Source organism: Lithobates pipiens, unplaced genomic scaffold (genome assembly GCF_037356315.1).
Source record: "Lithobates pipiens isolate NorthernLeopardFrog02 unplaced genomic scaffold, aLitPip1_a1.2 Scaffold_13, whole genome shotgun sequence".
NCBI lineage: Eukaryota > Metazoa > Chordata > Amphibia > Anura > Ranidae > Lithobates > Lithobates pipiens.
Genome location: NW_027507718.1, coordinates 515979659 through 515999605, shown reverse-complemented (window position 1 = coordinate 515999605; position 19947 = coordinate 515979659). Strand labels below are relative to the sequence as shown.

The 19947-nt window shown below is 44.0% G+C and overlaps 1 protein-coding gene across 1 annotated transcript in view; it reads left to right on the top strand.

Moving 5' to 3' along the window:
- The window catches only part of SFXN5 (sideroflexin 5), a 447465-nt gene extending 427888 nt beyond the window's left edge, over positions 1-19577 (top strand). The window contains exon 14 of the mRNA XM_077478081.1: positions 13518-19577. Within this exon, the coding sequence (XP_077334207.1) occupies positions 13518-13595 (78 nt within the window). The 3' untranslated portion in view covers positions 13596-19577. The remainder of the gene's footprint in view (positions 1-13517) is intronic.
- Positions 19578-19947: the final 370 nt, after the last annotated feature.

Genomic DNA, 19947 nt, shown 5'->3' with positions numbered 1-19947 from the left:
TGCACGGACACACACACAAGGCTGCACGGACACACACACAAGGCTGCACGGACACACACACAAGGCTGCACGGACACACACACAGGGATGGATGGACACACACACAGGGATGGATGGATGGATGGACACACACACAGGGATGGATGGATGGACACACACACAGGGATGGATGGATGGACGGACACACAGGGATGGATGGATGGACGGACACACACACAGGGATGGACGGACACACACACAGGGATGGACGGACACACAGGGATGGACGGACACAGGGATGGACAGGCATGTCTCACCCTCGGCTTATACACGAGTCAATAAGTTTCCCAGTTTTTTTGGGGTAAATTGGGGGCCTCGGCTTATATTCGGGTCGGCCTATACTCGAGTATATACGGTATATTCTTTCTTTGTTTGCGTGGGTTTTGTATGAGTGATCCCCGTTCCTGCCACAGTCCTAATAATTAATCTTTATTAATCCTAATCTACCCAAAACTTTAAAATACGTGAGTGGTTGTGGTGAGGACGGTTGAGTTTTTAAGCTCCAGTAAGCAAGAGAATGCTGGGAAGACTTCAGTGTTTTCACTACAGCACTGCAGTATATGTCAGAGCTATGTAAATATATAATAATCGTGTGTAACTATAGTAAAGGTGATAGAATGTAAGCTCTGTTGACCAGAAACTGAAGTGAGCGAGTTTGGTGTTGTCTTTAAAGGCCCCTGCCTCAGAAAGAGTACCTGTGCATATCCTAACAGTGGTCTACCATCCAACCAAGCTTTGTCAATATGGCTTTCTTGGATAATGTCATGCCAATGTTACTTCTGGATTTTGTACCATATACCCTGTTCATGCTAGCTTTGCCCAACTATCATTAGATATCATGATATCACACCACATCATGACTGTCACACCACTTCCTCAAACTCAATCTATCCAAAACCAAAATTATAATTTTTCCTCCCCCATATGCCCCTTCCCCTGATCTGTCAAAATCGATGGCTCAGCTATAAGCCCATCTCCGCATGCCTAGGTCCTAGGTGTAGTCCTGGACTCTCAACTTCCCTTTAAGCCCCATGTCCAATCACTGTCCAAATCTTGCCACCTCAACCCCCGCAACATCTCCAAAGTACGCCCCTTTCTAACCAATGACACAACAAAGCTCTTCTGCTGGTAATTTCTCGCCTCGACTACTGCAACTCTCTTCTCATTGGCTTACCTCTACATAGTCCAGGGGTGGACTGACAACTCATGGCAATAGGAGATTATGGGGCCCCCCAGGTAATCCAAGATTATGGGGCCACACAGTATACAATCACACAGTATACACAGACATATTTCTATTGGCTGAGAAGGTACTGGAGAGGTGGGGCAGCTATAATCTTGGGATTTTTAGACCAAAAGGATGTTGGTAAGGGACATTTCAGAGAGAGATGTAAAAAAATTCTGATTTTTACATACTGTCCCTGGTTTTACTGAGGCTGGCAACCCTGATGGGGCCCCCTAGTGGCTCTGGGTCCTCGGGCAGTGCCCGAGTGGCCCAATATTCAGTCCGCCCCTGACATAGTCTATCACCTCTTCAATCCATTATGAATGCTGCTGCCCAACTCATCCACCTTACCAATCACTCTGTGTTTGCTACCCCTCTCTGTCAATCCCTCCACTGGCTTCCGCTCACCCAACAAATTAAATTCAAACTACTAACAGCTATTTACAAAGCAATCCACGCTTTAGCCTCCAGCTACATCACTAGTCTAGTCTCTAAATACCAACCTACTTGTTCTTTGTTCCTCTCAAGACCTCCTGCTCTCTAGCTCCCTCATCCCCTCCTCCCATGCTCGCCTCCAGGACTTTTCCAAAGCCTCTCCAATCCTATGGAATGCCCTACCCCAATCTGTCCGCTTATCTCCTACTCTATTAGCTTTTAGGCGATCCCTGAAACCCTTCTCTTCTCTACCCTACCCACACCTAACAGTTTTTATTCATTTTCTCCATCAGCTCATCCCCACAGTTATTATCTTTTGTTTCCACTTGACCCTCCCTTCTAGGTTTTAAGCTCTAATGAGCAGGGCCCTCATGATTCCTCCTGTATTGATTTGTATTGTATGTGTACTGTCTGCCCTCATGTTGTAAAGCTCTGCGCAAACGTTTGGCACTATATAAATCCTGTATAATAATAATATAGCTCCATACCTTTTCTGTATGTCCGAACCCTTTCTAGAGGCCCTTGGTTACAGCTACCCAAATCTTTGTGGTTCTTATGTTCCAAATTGTTTCAAATTAGTGGTAATGTTGAGTTCTACAGCTGAAAATTTCTTAAAGGAGAAGTAGGGACAAAGCTCTTTTGGCCCTACTTCTCCAGTGGGTCAAAGGAGTGTACTCAGTTTTGCACTTCTGTGACCTATATTCAGCTGACAGCGGGCTAAAGTCCAGTGTTGGTTCACGTCACGTCACTCAGCTGGTCCATACTCTGGAAGGATCCTGACTTTAAAGGGTAAGTTCATTTTTACAGAAAATAATGTGAACTTACACTGGACCCCTTCCTCATCCCCTCTGATCCCCCTATACAGGAGTCCCGCGATCACCTGCTGTGAGACACCGGGTCGCAGCTTCACCGGTCCAGGGATTTGAAATCCCTGCGACTTGATCTCCTCGAATAGGGGGCATTTTAAATGGTTGGTGCCGCCACATGGATGGCGCTGACCAATCAGAACCTGCCTAGCCCACCCTGTCAGCATTGAAGAAGAGGAGAGAAAGCCTGGAGGATTTCAAATCCCTGCACTGGTAAAGCAAAATTCTGGTGTCTCACAGCGGGTGACCGTGGGACTCCTGTATAATGGTAAAGGGTCCAGTGTAAGTTCACCTTACAGATTTTCTGTAAAGGGGAACTTACACTTTAATGTCAGAATCCACCCAGATGCTCTTCTGAGAGGATAAGCCAGCTGCTCCTGCCCCCTCAACATCTTAGAGCTCCAGTGAGCACTGGAGGGGCAGAGCATTGAGCCGGTCACTGACAGTCACTGGCTCTCTGCTCACTGAAAACTGAGAACCAACACATCGGCGGTCTTTGATCGCTCAGTTCTCAGTCTTAGAGGCAACCAGGGACAGATGCAGCATTAGAGCAATGCTGCATCCACCTAGATGAGTATGATTTTTTTTTTCCCCCAACTCTTTTAAAGAAGGTCTATCATTATCCTTTCTATTTTACAGTTCTGTCCCCTATGAGATTAAGTACATGTAGTGCGTTTACCCATGTGTCTTTCTAACTCTAGCAATGAGGTCTTCCCTGCCCCCTTTCCCTCCTGTAGCGGCCAATCGAACAACAACTATGAAGAAGACGTCTGATTCATATTTACAGCTGGTCTTGGCTGTGAGAACCTTCCTGAGACCAGCAATAGCAAGAGGAATGCAGAGGGAGGGGTGACGTGTCAGCCTCTGCATTCTTGTCTCACAGCCATCTCCTTCATAGCTGTTGTTGGATCGGCTGTGGCAGAAGGGGAGGGGGGCAGGTTAGGCACCTCATAACTAAAGCAGCACATAGATTATGTAATTTTCTTTCCTTTCACCACAGGTGGAAGGAATGTAAATTGCTCAATTCCCCTATTGACACAGTCAGTAATGAAGGGGGAATCCCTCCCACAGTACTATTGTGTTCTGCTGTTGGGGAGCTTTCTCTGCCAGAAGAACACAATGATCACTGCTGGTGGTGGTGGCTATAGAAAAAAAAATCTGGTTGTTTGTACTAAAGTCGATACTTCCTATGGTGTTGTACCCTATGCATAGTGCACTCTGAACATGGCGCACCCCTGAACTCTGCACTCTGTCCATATCGCAACCCTGAACTCTGTCCATAGCGCACTCCTGAACTCTGCACTCTGTACATAGCGTACCCCTGAACTCTGTACATAGCGTACCCCTGAACTCTGTACATAGCGTACCCCTGAACTCTGTACATAGTGTACCCCTGAACTCTGCACTCTGTACATAGCGCACCCCTGAACTCTGCACTCTGTACATAGCGCACCCCTGAACTCTGTACTCTGTACATAGCGCACCCCTAAACTCTGCACTCTATACATAGCGCACCCCTGAACTCTGTACATGGCATGCTTGTGAAATCTGCATGCTGTACATAATGCACTCCTGAAATCTGCACTCTGTACATAGCGCACTCCTGAACTCTGAACAAAAGTCGATCCTTCCTATGGTGTTGTACACTATGCATAGTGCACTCTACACATAGCACACCCCTGAACTCTGCACTCTGTACACAGGGCACCCTTGAACTGTACTCTGTACATAGCACACCCCTGTACTCTGTACATAGCGCACTCCTAAACTCTTCACTCTGTACGTAACATGCTCCTGAACTCTGCACTCTGTAAATAGCACACTCCTGAACTCTGCACTCGGTACAAAGTGCACCCCTAAAAAGAATAGATGCAACTGGCCCTTTCAGGGCAACTATACTGCTGATACAATGAATTGAGTTTGGCACCCCTGCTCTAGATGATCATGCGAAAGATCCTTGTAAATGGGGCTTTATTTACCAACCTTGTTGAAAGCTTTCCATTTACAAGTAAAGGGGGACGGCATCTAATAGAGAGAAAATATTAGTTGTGTCTTGGAAGGTAATTAAAAAAAAAAAATCACTTTCATGATGCTTGAACCATAGACTCTCGGCAGCCCGCCGCTTTAGCGCCTGCAGAGGACAGCTCTTTTCCCGTGTTCAATTACCAGCGCAGCTTCTCCACCTGACATCTATAATTGAGACGATGATGTCTATAACATATGTTTACATTTATGGATCACTAAACAGATTTGGTAACTTCCTACACTCTTTCCTGCATTATGGTGAGAGATAATAATCAGAAGTAAATGCAACACATTATGGCACCCACTATCAAAACATTTCAAAATATTAATTTATGAAGCATCGGTAAATTATGTAACTCATCAGGATTTACGGTCTTTATATTATAACGTCTGTCTTCAGCCTTCTATCAAACACACGTATAGAAATTCAGTTCATCGCATGCTGAGTGAGGATTCTTATTGTCTTCTAAGAACCGTCCGGTGACCACACCACAAGATGGACATGTCATGGTTGGAGGAGACGTTCATTGGTCACAGTTGTGTTTTTTTTTTTTTAATGGTCTGCCCATTGTTTATTTCCAGTATAAGTACAGTGATGGGATTACACAACATTTTATGGAACACTTAGAACTGTTAACATCATTTCCCATTCCCCAAAAGACCTCGGGATCTGTTGTTGCACCACATTCATAGACACTAAAGTTTATTTGAGGGCAAGGTTTTTTTGGTTTGGGTAGAGCGGTGACGGGTTGGAACTAGAGTTGCCACCTCATCCCTTTAAACCAGAACACATATGAATTACACAGGTTCTGTGGCTGACTAAGGTGGTAATTAATCTCACTCGGTGCCTTTTCTGCATTAAATTGGCCTCAGAACCCGTGTAATTCGTATGTGTTTGGGTTTAAAGGGACGAGGTGGTTGATTGATTGATTCCGAGCATGCGTGTTTGTACTTTTTTTCGACTTTTGTGTGACGGATTTGTGTACTGACCATACCAAAAAAATCAGACGTGGAGCCGTTGTCCACCAAAAATTTACTAGCTTGTCATCCAACATTTGTTGGCCGAAAACTGGAAAACAATTGTGTAAAGGAGCGTACTAATGGTAAGAATTTAGGACAACAGTCTGTCAACAGACAATTCCCTTCCAACAGTCGAACCGTGTGTACGAGGCTTTAGTCCTTTCTGGGGAGATTCACCCTATGGGGTTGATTTACTAAAAGCTTGTTCAATTAACCACTTGCCGAGCAGCCGCCGCAGTTTTACTGTGGCAGAATGGTACGGCTGGGCGCAACCACGTTATGTTACGTCGCCCCCCGAGCCGATGCGAGTGCCTGGCGGGCGCCATGACCGCTGGGCTCCCTTGAACGCTGGTGACACACCGAGAACTGGGATCTGTGTGTGTAAACACACAGATCCCGGTTCTCTGAGGGGAGAAGAGACAGATCGTCTGTTCATACAGAGTATGAACAGTGATCTGTCATCTCCCCTAGACAGTCCCACCCCCCCTTCAGTTAGAACACAGAGAGGGAACACAGTTAACCCCTTGATCACCCCCTGGTGTTAACACCTTCCCTGCCAGTGAAATTTTTACAGTAATCAATGTATTTTTATAGCACTGATCGCTGTATAAAGGACAAAGGTCCCAAAAATGTGTCAAAAGCGTCCGCCATAATGTCGCAGACCCGATAAAAATCTCAGCTCGCCGCCATTACTAGTAAAAAAAAACAATAATAATAAAAATGCTATAAATATAGCCCCTATTTTGTAGACACTATAACTTTTTCGCAAACCAATCAATATACGCTTATTGAGATTTTTCTTTTTTTACCAAAAATATTAGTAATGATTTTTATTGTGACTGCGACATCGCGGCGGACAGATCGGACACTTTTGACAATATTTTGGGACCATGGGCATTTATACAGCGATCAGTGCTATAAAAATGCACTGTTTACTGTGTAAATGTTACTGGCAGGGAAGAGGTTAACACTAGGGGGTGATCAAGGGGTTAACTGTGTTCCCTCAGTGTGTTCTAACTGTGGGGGGGATGGGCTCACAAGGACATGACAGCGATTACTGTTGCCGATCACTGGGAGCAGTAGATCCCTGTCCCCATGTTGCTAAGCAGAACAGAGAAATGCCTTGTTTACATAGGCATCTCCCTGTTCTGCCTCTCCGAGCCACAATCACAGGCCACCGGCAGACATAGAGTCTGCGGGCATGCTTCCGTTGCGTGCATGCGCCCGCTCGCCGCAAGTAATGTACAGGCACATTGTTTTGCGCACCCATGACACTTTGCTGACGTTTATCGTCATGACCACTTGGGGGTCTTTCGCCAAGTGGGGGATTTCAATAAGTGGAAGCACTTCTGACTCTGCACTTATTAACTGACTATCTGATTATCTGACTGTCTCATCTGAGAATCTCTTCTCTCACCCTACAGGTATGTGCTAACTGAACCATCTCCACCCAAAAACTGAAACACTGCTATCTGCTTTCATGTTTGTCTTTAAAAATGCTGGTATGTGCTAACTGAACCATCTCCACCCAAAAACTGAAACACTGCTATCTGCTTTCATGTTTGTCTTTAAAAATGCTGGTATGTGCTAACTGAACCATCTCCACCCAAAAACTGAAACACTGCTATCTGCTTTCATGTTTGTCTTTAAAAATGCTGGTATGTGCTAACTGAACCATCTCCACCCAAAAACTGAAACACTGCTATCTGCTTTCATGTTTGTCTTTAGAAATGCTGGTATGTTTTCTTTGCTCAACAGTCTGTATCCCTGTCCAAATCACAATGCTTTATTATCTGCCTTGTCTTACCCAAAATTATGGCCCCTCTAACTTTAGTGCCCTCTTTCTAGCCTGTTTCTGAAGTTAGAATTTAGCCCTGTTAACCATCCAAGCTTTATTGCCTCCTGATTGATAATTGAAATCCACCCACACCCCACCCCTATCAGTATAAAGCTAACCTTCACTTTGGGGGAAGCTAATGCTGGGGGTCTTTCGCCAAGTGGGGGATTTCAATAAGTGGAAGCACTTCTGACTCTGCACTTCAGCGAATGCACAAAGCAAAGGTACACAAGAAAATACTTTGAACAACGCTGCATAGACACCAGGTGACCTTGTTTAACCCTTTAGCACTTTCTCCTTATAACATGCATTCTCTACCACTCCTTCTGACAGCTCTGTCCTCTCTACTAAAATTATCTCAACTCCACCCCACTTCTCCCCCCCACAGCATATATATATCACCCTCACTCCTGTCCTCTCCTTATTACTGCACCCACCAACTCCTGCTAATTCTAAATCCACACACACTAAAAGTCTCCAAGACCCTGGGGCATGTCCCTTCATATAAATCACACTCCCATATTGCCTCCCTCACCCTCCTGCTTCTCCTGACTTCTGGAGATATATCCCCAAACCCTGGACCTCCATCATTAAACTGTACCCATCACCCTGCACCCTCTGGCAGCAGCCGCAATCAACACAATTTAATTCCGATTTCTATTCTTCCCAAGTCCAGACTCCCTTTCTCTTGTGCTCTTTGGAACTCCCGCTCTGTCTGCAACAAACTCACCTCTCTCCATGACATCTTTATCACCAACTCATTTAACCTACTCGCCGTCACCGAAACCTGGCTCCACGAATCAGACACTGCATCTTCTGCGGCCCTATCCCATGGTGGGCTTCTTTGGACTCACTCCCCCAGATCCAATGGACATAAGGGAGGAGGTGTTGGAATCCTTCTAGCCCCACATAGCACCTTCCAGGTACTTCAGCCACCTCCTTCTCTGTCACTCTCCTCTTTCGAAGCACACTGCATTCGTCTCTTCACGCCAATTTCTTTAAGAATAGCCGTGATCTACAGGCCCCCTGGACCAGTATCAACTTTTCTTGATGACTTCTCTGCCTGGCTACCCTACTTTCTTTCTTCTGAAATCCCCACAATCATTCTCGGGGACTTCAACATCCCTATTAATACTAACACCTCTGCTCCTTCCAAACTTCTCAGCCTAACCTCCTCCTTTGACCTGAAACAGTGGATACATGATCCTACTCACTCCGGGGGCAATATCCTTGACCTCGTTTTCTCTCACCTTTGCACTCCATGCAACCTCTCTAACTATCCATTCCCTCTCTCTGATCACCACCTTATTAGTTTCACTCTCTCCCTCTCCTTCACCTCCTCTCCCTCCAACCGCATTAAAGTTACCCGCAGAAACCTACGTCATCTCAAGCCTTCCCTTCTCTACTCTGCTCTTGACAACCTCCACGACAAAATCTCACCCCTATCCTGCACCAACCTAGCCACTTCTGTCTACAACACTTCACTTCTGGCCTCTCTGGACTCTCTGGCCCCCCTCACCACACACAGGATCAAGCCCCGACCCCTTCAACCTTGGCAAACAGATGTCACTAGAAGTTTGAAAAAACGTAGTCGTGCTCATGAGCGCCTGTGGCGCAAGACCAAGTCTCAGAGAGATTTCAACCAATATAAATCTGCCCTCCAAAACTACAATTCTAGCCTCCTCTCTGCCAAGCAGAACTATTTTATCACTCTCATCAGCAACCTATCATCCCGCCCCCGTCAACTCTTCTCTACTTTCAACTCTCTACTTCGTCCTCCACCACCTCCACCCACCAACTCACTCACTGCCCAGGAGATTGCTAATCACTTCAAACAGAAGATTGATACAATTCGCGCAGAGATCTCTACTGTTCTAATACCCCCCACGCTTTACACTTCATGCCCACAGTCACAATCATTACTTCCCTCTTTCAACCCCACCACTATAGACGAAGTTGCTAAACTACTTGGTAATGTCCACCTTACCACCTGCCCTCTGGATCCTGTTCCCTCGCAAATGCTACATTCACCCTCTGACTCTATGCTACACTCTCTAACTCACATCTTCAATCTCTCACTCTCTTCTGGCATCTTCCCCAACTCTCTAAAACATGCACTTGTCAAACCCATACTTAAAAAACCCTCACTGGACCCATCCAATCTTAACAACCTACGCCCCATCTCCTTGCTCCCCTTTTTATCCAAACTACTCGAACGTCTGGTCTACAACCGACTGAGTGACCACCTCGCTGATAATGGCCTTCTTGATCCCCTTCAGTCTGGATTTCGTCCCCAACACTCCACAGAAACTGCTCTCCTAAAACTAACAAACGATCTACTAACGGCCAAAACCAATCGACATTATTCTGTACTCCTCCTCCTGGACCTCTCTGCTGCCTTTGATACAGTTGACCACCCCCTCCTTCTCAAAAAACTCCACACCTTTGGTCTCTGTGACCGTACTCTACAATGGTTCTCTTCCTACTTATCCAACCGCACCTTTAGCGTTTCTTACAACTCTACTTCCTCCTCTCCTCTTCCTTTCTCTGTTGGGGTCCCCCAAGGTTCTGTCCTTGGACCACTCCTATTTTCAATCTATACCTCCTCTCTGGGTCAACTGATAGCCTCCCATGGCTTCCAATACCACCTCTATGCTGACGACACCCAAATCTATCTCTCTACCCCTCAGCTCACTCCCTCTGTCTCCTCACGTATCACTAATTTACTATCAGAAATATCAGTCTGGATGTCACACCACTTCCTCAAAATCAATCTATCCAAAACCGAACTTATAATTTTTCCTCCCCCATATGCCCCTTCCCCTGATCTCACTGTCAAAATTGATGGCACAACCATAAGCCCATCCCCTCATGCCAAGATTCTAGGTGTAGTCTTGGACTCTGAACTCTCCTTCAAGCAACACATCCAATCACTGTCCAAATCTTGCCGCCTCAACCTCCGCAACATCTCCAAAATACGCCCCTTTCTAACCAATGAGACAACAAAGCTCTTAATTCACTCGCTGGTCATCTCTCGCCTTGACTACTGCAACTCCCTCCTCACTGGCTTACCTCTACATAGTCTAGCACCTCTTCAATCCATTATGAATGCCGCTGCCAGACTCATCCACCTTACCAATCGCTCGGTGTCTGCTACCCCTCTCTGTCAATCCCTCCACTGGCTCCCGCTCAGCCAAAGAATTAAATTCAAAATACTAACAATTACATACAAAGCCATCCACAACTCTGCCCCCAGCTACATCACTGGCTTAGTCTCTAAATACCAACCTACTCGTCCTCTTCGTTCCTCTCAAGACCTCCTGCTCTCTAGCTCCCTCATCACCTCCTCCCATACTCGCCTCCAGGACTTTTCCAAAGCCTCCCCAATCCTATGGAATGCCCTACCCCAATCTGTCCGCTTATCTCCTACTTTATTAGCTTTTAGACGATCCCTGAAAACACTTCTCTTCAGAGAAGCCTACCCTACCCCCACCTAACTGTATCTTCATTTTCTCCATCAGCTCATCCCCCCACAGTTAAAACCTTTTGTTTCAACTTGACCCTCCCTTCTAGATTGTAAGCTCTAACGAGCAGGGCCCTCTGATCCCTCCTGTATCGATTCGTATTGTAAGTGTACTGTCTGCCCTCATATTGTAAAGCGCTGCGCAAACTGTTGGCGCTATATAAATCCTGAATAATAATAATAATAATAATAATAATAATGAGCCAGTCGGCAAGTGGTTAATCCATAAGCAAACCCTTATTATATTTCAGCTTGCCAATTCTTAGATGTGATGGCTGCATTACTTTTCTTTTTTTCCTTTATTTTCATCTTATGAGCTGTAACTCCAATGGTGTAATAAAGTTTGCAAACACCTTTTATTTCCCATCCATCTCACATGCCAATAAATCTTTAAAGCCTTAAATGTATAAAGTCGTTGGCGTGACTGTGTTTTTTTTTTTTACCTTAATGCAGTTTTCTGCTGTTAGAATCACTTTAAAGGTCCATTAAGGACCTTTAAGGATTCCAATCTTTCCACCATGGCCAAGACCAAAGAGCTGTCCAAGGATGTCAGGGACAGGATTGTAGACCTACACAAGGCTGGAATGGGCTACATGATCATTGTCACCCTCTCACCAAGCTGCTTGGCAACAGTTGATGTGATTATTTGCAAATGGAAGAAACACAAAATAACTCAATCTCCCTCGGTCTGGTGCTCCATGCAAGATCTCACCTCGTGGAGTTTCAATGATCATGAGAATGGTGAGGAATTGGCCCAGGCAGCTGAGACCTTAGTCGCAAAGAAAACAATTGGTAACCCATTAACCTGTGAAGGACTGAAATCCTGCAGCACCCGCAAGGTCCCCCCGCTCAAGAAAGCACATGTACAGGCCCATCTGAAGTTGGCTAACGAACATCTGAATGATTCAGAGGAGAACTGGGTGAAAGCGTTGTGATCAGATGATACCAAAATCAAGCTCTTTGGCATCAACTCAACTAGCCGCCTTTGGAGGAGGAGGATTGCTGCCTATGACCCCAAGAACACCATCCCCACCATCAAGCATGGAGGTGGAAACATTATGCTTTGCGGGTGTTTGTCTGCTAAGGGGACAGGACAACTTCGCCGCATCAAAGAGACGATGGATGGGGCCATGTACCGTTAAATCTTGGATGAGAACCTCCTTCCCTCAACCAGGGCATCGAAAATGGGTCGTAGATGGGTATTTTAGCATGACAATGACCCAAAACACACGGCCAAGGCAACAAAGGAGTGACTCAAGAAGAAGCACATTGAGGTCCTGGAGTGCCCTAGCCAGTCTCCAGACCTTAAACCCATAGAAAATATGTGGAGGGAGCTGAAGGTTCGAGTTACCAAATGACAGCCTCGAAACCTTAATGACTTGGAGAGGATCTGCGCAGAGGAGTGGGACAAAATCCCTCCGGAGATGTGTGCAAACCTGATGGCCAACTACAAGAAAAAGTCTGACCTCTGTGACTGCCAACAAGGGTTTTGCCACCAAGTACTAAGTCATGTTTTGCGAAGGGATCAAATACTTATTTCACTCATTAAAATGCAAATCAATTTATAACTTTTTTGAAATGCGTTTTTCTGGATATTTTTGTTGTTATTCTGTCTCTCACTGTTAAAAATAAACCGACCAGCACTCTATAGGAGTACAAAACTACAATTCTAAATTCGTTAAGTGGCTCGTTCTTGGTAATTGTCCTCCATGGGCTTGATTGTTCCTTTCAATTACCTGATACTTGAGGATATTTAGTAATTCACTGGCTCAGGAAAATGTTCCTTTTTGCCTGGACCAGTCGATAGTTCAATAGAAGTTTTACGTTTTTGGGAGGGGTGGAGCCTTCGGGTATTCGGCACAGTGTGATCCCATTTGGGGTGCCGGGTACGGGGGGGCTCGCCACTCAAGTTTCATTGAATGTATAACGTGTCCAAAATCCCAAGTGTTATTTTGCTACCCAGGATTGGCACTCGATATGTTGTATGGCCTACTCTCTTATTGGCTCACACCAGTTAACGACATTATGTTAGCTACTTCTAGTGGAACTCATGGTTTGTTAACTGTCAATATGGAACTCTATGTTGTGTGCTGTACATATGAGCACTGTTCATTTGTTAATATGTATTTCAGTGTATTTTCAATAAAAATCTATTGAAAGGAAAAATAAACCGGCCATTAAAATTATAGACTGATCATTTCTTTCTCAGTGGGCAAACGTACAAAATCAGCACTGTGTTTAGATTTATTGTAATTTCATTATTATTATTATTTTATATCGGTGGTGCAAAAGTGAGATTGTTGAGCATTGGGTGGTGGCACACAATAATTTTTAGGAATAAAAAAGCAAAGCCAAGTAAACAGCTGATGATAGCAGAGCTAAGCTGTGTTTTTGGTGTCCAAACGTGTTTCTCACATTTTTCTAAGAATATGATCTGTTCTTGTATACCAACAAATTTTATGTTGCACTGCTCTGCAAAGTTTTACATGTGCAGTATGCTTTCTAACATTTGCCTGATGGTAACTTTTCTCTTTGAATCCTTCACAGATTGAGACCTCTCGACTTGAGCCAGAGATCGCAAAGAACACCACCTGCCACACGGTGGTCTACAACAAAGGATTGTAAGCCAAAATCCATCACCTCAGCACGGAGCAGCGAGGAAGAGCCCCCTAGTCACTCAGCGTGGAGCGGGGATAAGACAAGGGCACCTGTACTTTTTCTTCCCTGACAGCTGGGAAATTTTCACACCTTCACTCCACTGTCACCTCACCAGACTAGTAGACACGCCACATTCAAGGTTTAGCATCCCTGCAGGAGGGGGGACAAGAAGCTGCACAAATGTGGCATCAACATCTTTAGGCTTCAGATGAAAAATATATAACCCACCATTACTGCATGAAGATTGAATCTACCCACGTACCGAGCCTGCAGACCCAGTTTAATGTCCAAAACATGTTGACTGATGCCACATGGCCTAGTTTTGATCTTGTTGGGAATAGTCTAAAGCCATATGGCAACAAATGATGTCACCTGTCTCGCTCCTATGACCATTAGACACAGGTGGACGTCACGCAACTAGGTCCTGTTTTTTTTTAGGCAAAGCTTGATCTCACATGTCCCTGTCCTGTTTTTACTGCATCCGGTGGAGTTTAATGAAGGTGACCCTCTTTCATTAACATCAGTTGATGTCACATGACCCAGCTTTGTGTCTATCATCCGATTTTACAACACTAACAAATGACACAGATTTGTAGGCCTGACCTTGTGTCATTCTTCTAGATCTCAGGTTCACAGATTTTAGTAGTTTTCGTGAGAATAGTGCATTTTGTTGGAGTCCAGACTCAGAAGGGGTTTCACAGTCATGTTGGGATCACTTACTGTAGCTGTAAACGTGGAAGGTAAAGGGGAATTATCTTCTAGGTTCTTTAAAATCACTCAGTCCACATTTATCACAGAGTTGTACAGTATATTTTGTGGAGTATTTCAAGATGTCCTATACTTCTAGTAGGTCTTTCTGGAAATCGAGTGCACATCTGGGTCTGTTGTGTACAAAACCTACTCACAGAGGGACACCTCAAGTCATGTTGTCTTTATTGCAGGTCATATTCATTCTTGGGGACCCACCCAGACCTGGGAAAGCTCTGGACAACAAATGCTCAATTTAAATAGTTTTCATATATCTATCTACAATGCAGAATATTTTATTTGATAGTTTTGTCTCATTTTGTTTTATGGTTTTGTCTCCTTTTTGTTTTGGGGCTTTGACTCAATTCCCCACTAAACCCTGTATTCTCTATATCACTGCATCCTGTTTTGCAATACATTATGGGGTTTGTCCCATCATGCACTTTATGGCCAAAAGTTTGTGAACACCTGACCTGCCATTTTTATGGAGTTTCCTCACTTTGTGACTGTAACTTTGCCGCCACTCTTCTGGGAAGTCTTGCCACCAAAACTTGAGTGTATCTGTGGGAATTTGTTCTTATTTTGGCTAGCAAAGCATTTGCAAGGTTAGGTAGTGATGTTAAAAGAGAAGGCTGGCTCATGATAAGCATTCAAGTCTATCCATGGGTGTTAATTTTGATTGAAGTCAGGGCTATGTGCAGGCCACTTGAGTTCCTCCTTACGAGTCTCTTTAAACCATGTCTCTTTGGACCTAATTTTGTGCACATAAACTTGATAATTTAAAGGAGTGCCCACATACTTTTGGCCATACAGCATATTATTTTTGTCTCATCACTCTGGGCCGTATCTTGGCTAATCCGACAAGGCCATGTCATTCCATATTCTACTATGCTGTCTCATACTGTCCTTTTTTACGTTATTACTTTTCAATGTTCTTTTATATTTCAAGGATTTGTATTGTATCTCATCTTGTGTAACTGAGCCATTTCTTGTCATGTTCTACTGGGTACTATTCTATTGTATTTTACTTGGCTGTATCCCATCCTATCTGTCTGTGCCATGTCTTCTCATCCCCCACTGGGTTATATTTCATTCCATCTGATTGTGCTATATCTCCTTATTCTCCACTGGATTGTTACCCATCCCATCTGACTGGACCATGCATTCTCATCCTCTACTGGGTTTTTTGCCATCTCATCTGACTGTACCATATCCCCTATTCTCCTCTGGGTTATTTCCCATACCTTCTGACTTGGCCGTATCTCCAATTGTTTCCCATCTGACTGTATCATATGTGTGTGTGTGTGTGTGTGTGTGTGTGTGTGTGTGTGTGTGTGTGTGTGTATGTGTGTATATATATATATATAGCCATACTCCACTGGTTTATATCCAATCCTGTCTACCTTTACCACACCCCATCCTATCTGTCTGTGCCATATCTCTCCATCCTCCACAGTGTTATTCCCCATCCCTTCTGATGTGACCATATCTCCTATTCTCCAGTGGGTTGTTTCGCATCTTATCTGACTGTATCATATATGCCCATACTCAACTAGTTTATATCCTACCCTGTTTAACTGTACCATAGCCAACCCTCTCTGTCTGTGCCATATCCTCCACTGGGTTGTTTCACATTCCATCTGTCTATTGTATATAGCCATACTCCACTGGTTTATATCCCATCCTGTTTATCTGTACCATACCTTATCCTATCTGTCTGTGCCATATCTCTCCATCCTCCACTAGGTTATTTCCCATCCCATCTTACTGTACCATACATCCTCATCATCCACTGGGTTATTTCCCACCCCATTTTGCTATACCATATATAACCATCCTGCAATGGATTATTTCACATCCAATATGATTATACCATACATCCTCCACTGGGTTATGTGCCATCCCACTTGACTATACCAAATCTCCTCTTCCTCCACTGGGTAATGTGCCATCCCTCTGCCTGTTCAATATCTCCTCATCTTGATTCTATTTCATCCTATCTGTCTGTTCCATATCTTTATGTCCTTCACTTTGTTATATTCCATCCAATCTGATTGTGCCATATATCCTCATACTCCACTGGGTTTATCTATCATCCTCTCTGTCTGTGCCATATCTCCTCATACTCCACAAGGTTATATCCCGTTCTACTCCGCAGGGTTAAAGCTCCTCATACTCCACAAGGTTATATCCCATCCTACTCTACAGGGTTATATTTCCTCATACGCCACAGGGTTATATCCCATCCTATATCTCTCTGCTAAAACCCCAATTCCAAAAATGTTGGGTCACTGTGTAAAATCTACTTAAAAACAGAATGCAAAGATTTGCAAATTTTATAAACCCATATCTTATTCACAGAAGAAAATAGAAAACATCAAATGTTTAAGAGAGAATGTGCCAGCTTAAGAAATAAGAATAAGGTAATTTTGTAAATTGATGGCAGCAACACTTCTCAAAAACGTTGGGGCAGGGCAACAAAAAACTGGCAAGTAATAGTACTAACAATGAAGAGCCAGAAGAACATTTTGCAACTAATTGCTTTAATTAGCAACAGGTCAGTAACATGATTGGGTATAAAAAAGAGAATCTTGGAGAGTCTCAGAAGTAAAGATGGGCAGAGGCTCACCAATCTGTGAAAAACAGCATCTTAAAATTGTTGAACAATTTCAGAATAATGTTTCTCTATGTAAAATTGCAAAGACTTTAAATATATCATGATATATGATCAAAAGATTCTGAGAATCTAAAGAAATCCCTGTGCACAAGAGAAAAGGACGAATACTTTACAAAAAAAGGAAACTTAAAAAAAAAAAAAAAATTGCCTGTGAACACAGTTCACCATGCCATCCGAAAATGCAAGGTAAAGCTCTTTAATGCATAGTAGAAGCCATATCGGAACATGATCCAGAAACACCACTGTCTTTGGACCAAAACCCATTTCAAAATGGTTTGTTGCTAAGTGGAAAACCATTATGTGGTCAGACTAATCGCGAAATGTTGGCATTCTTTTTGGCAACCATGAGCGCCGTGTCCTCTGGACTAATGAGGAGAGGGACCTTCTGACTTGTTATCAGCGCTCATTTCAAAAGCCAGCATCTCTGATGGTATGCGGGTGCATTAGTGCATATGGAATGGGCAGCTTGCATATCTGGAAAGGCACCATCAATGCTGAAAGACTCATCCAGGTTTTAGAGTAGCATATGATCCAGGCAGCCACACGCCAACCCCCCCCCCCCCCCCGATCCCACCAGCCCTATCCCCCATCGCTCGTCTGTCTGTCCGCTCACAAGCCCCGCACTTACCCCATCTAGGTGGCAGGCAGCTTCCGATTGCCCCTGCGTCTCCTCCTCCTCTGCAGCTTCCCCTGCGGTGACTCCTCCTCAGCGGCCAATATGGTCGCTTCTCCTCTCGGCCAATCGGGTCCAATTCTTCGCCAGGAGGAGAATCAAGAAGACAGTAGCCAATATTCAATATTGTCACACAAGTGCACTGCACCCCCAGCCCACCCTTTTTGAAGCCAATTAGAGTCTCCGACTCTAATCACGTACTTCAAAAAAAGAAAAAAAATACAGTGAAATCCATGCATCCGCCACCCTGCATGTAGATTAGTAGCTGGATGCATGGATTAGCGGGGGCGGTGCCCCATATGGGCGAGCCGCCACTGATGCAATACCATCCAGACAACATCTTTTTCAGGGAAGGCCTTGCATATTTCAGCATGACAATGCTAAACCGCATACAGCATCTATGACAGCAGCATGGCTTTGTAGTAAAAAAAAAAACTCCAGGTGCTTAACTGGCCTGCCTGCAGTCCAGACCTTTACCAGTTGAAAATATTTGCCGCATCTTGAAATGAAAATTACAACAAAGAAGATCCAGGACTATTCAACAGCTAAAATCCTACATCAGGCAAAAATGGGACAACATTCCTCTCCTAAAACCCCGACTACCGGTCTCAGTTCCCACGTGTTTACAGAGTGTAGTTAAAAGAAGAGGGGATGCTACACTGTGGTAAACGTGGCCCTGTCCCAACTTTTTTGAGACCTGTTGCTGCCATCATTTTTAAAGTTACCTTATTTTTTTTCTTAAAATGGTACATTTTCTCAGTTTAAACACTTGATATGTTTTCCACTGTGAATAAAGTATGGGTTTAGGACATTTGCAAATCACTGCATTCTGTTTTTATGTCGATTTTACACAACATCCCAGCTTATTTGTAATTGGAGTTGCATGTCTTATACTCCACAGGATCTGCCTGTCACCATGTTCCTGTAGGCCATTTTAGAATATGTGATTCAGTCATATCTCATGATAATTCTCTGGGACATATCTCATTTTGTGCTAAATTTCATTTTTATCTCCTTACATTTTATATTTTTGTATCTGAATGGGGAGAGCCCTGTTCCGAATGGAGGTGTGTCTCATAATTTTTCAAAAGTTCATGTCTCTTATTTGACCTTTGAGCTACACATTTTTTAATGTGCTATTGTGCTTTAGCTCAGTGGTCATTAACCCTGTCCTCAGGGCCCACTAACAGGCCAGGTTTGCAAGATAACTGAAATACATCACAGGTGATATCATTTGCTGATCAGTGATTGCCGTATTCTAGTCCGCGTCTCCCCAAGGTAATGCATAAAACCTGGCCTGTTAGTGGGCCCTGAGGACAGGGTTGATAACCACTGCTATAGCTCACTGGTGCTCCATAACATGTCTTGTTATTGGTACATCCCTTATATGTTCCTCATTGAGCTCCGTTTTATTATACCCCTTTTGGGAGACTTTGGGTCTCTCCTTACTGGCCGTGTCTGATTATACATTACTCTGTTGGGTTTGTGTAGCGTTGGACATGCCGGTATAGGACTTCTCTTGTGACCAAACCCTTCACCATAGGAGGCTAATCGCTGCATTCCAACAATTGAATATTAATATTAGTTAATTATTAACAACCACATACCTGCAAGCGCTCATCTTTTAGCAATAATTTCAGCGTTAACGGTAAAGGTTCTTATGAAGTATGTTGGAAGGCTGAGTTTCCATGGTGAGCCAGCAAGCATGATTGTATTGTGTTGTGTTTTTAATCAGAAATGATGTAAACTAATGGCAGAAAATCTATAAGAAAGATTATTTTAACTATATCTCATCAATAATAATGACATTATAATGATTATATGATAAACTTACTGTGAATTTAACAAGAAATGTGCCGCAACAATGACTATCTTCATTTGCCCAGCTCCAAAGGGAGGATATGTCAAGGTTTTATGATCCAGACCCCAAAATCAGGTTCTTTTCACAGCATCACCATAAGGGTCCTTTTGCCTGTTAATGAAGAAAAGAAATAACTGGCAGGCTAAGGAGCAATGGGTTCCAAGTGACCAATGCCATCTCGAAGGAGTGGAATATATTTTCCCTTTCTGGCTTGGCAAGGTGGCTCATGCATTGCAGTCTACTCAGATGAAGTCTAGAAGTCATCTTTTTGGTCACCATTGACCTCTTTCAAGACACCCGTGACTACATCTAAGCAGATTGCTCAACATTTATGAGGTGGCATAGGAAATAAAGATATGTG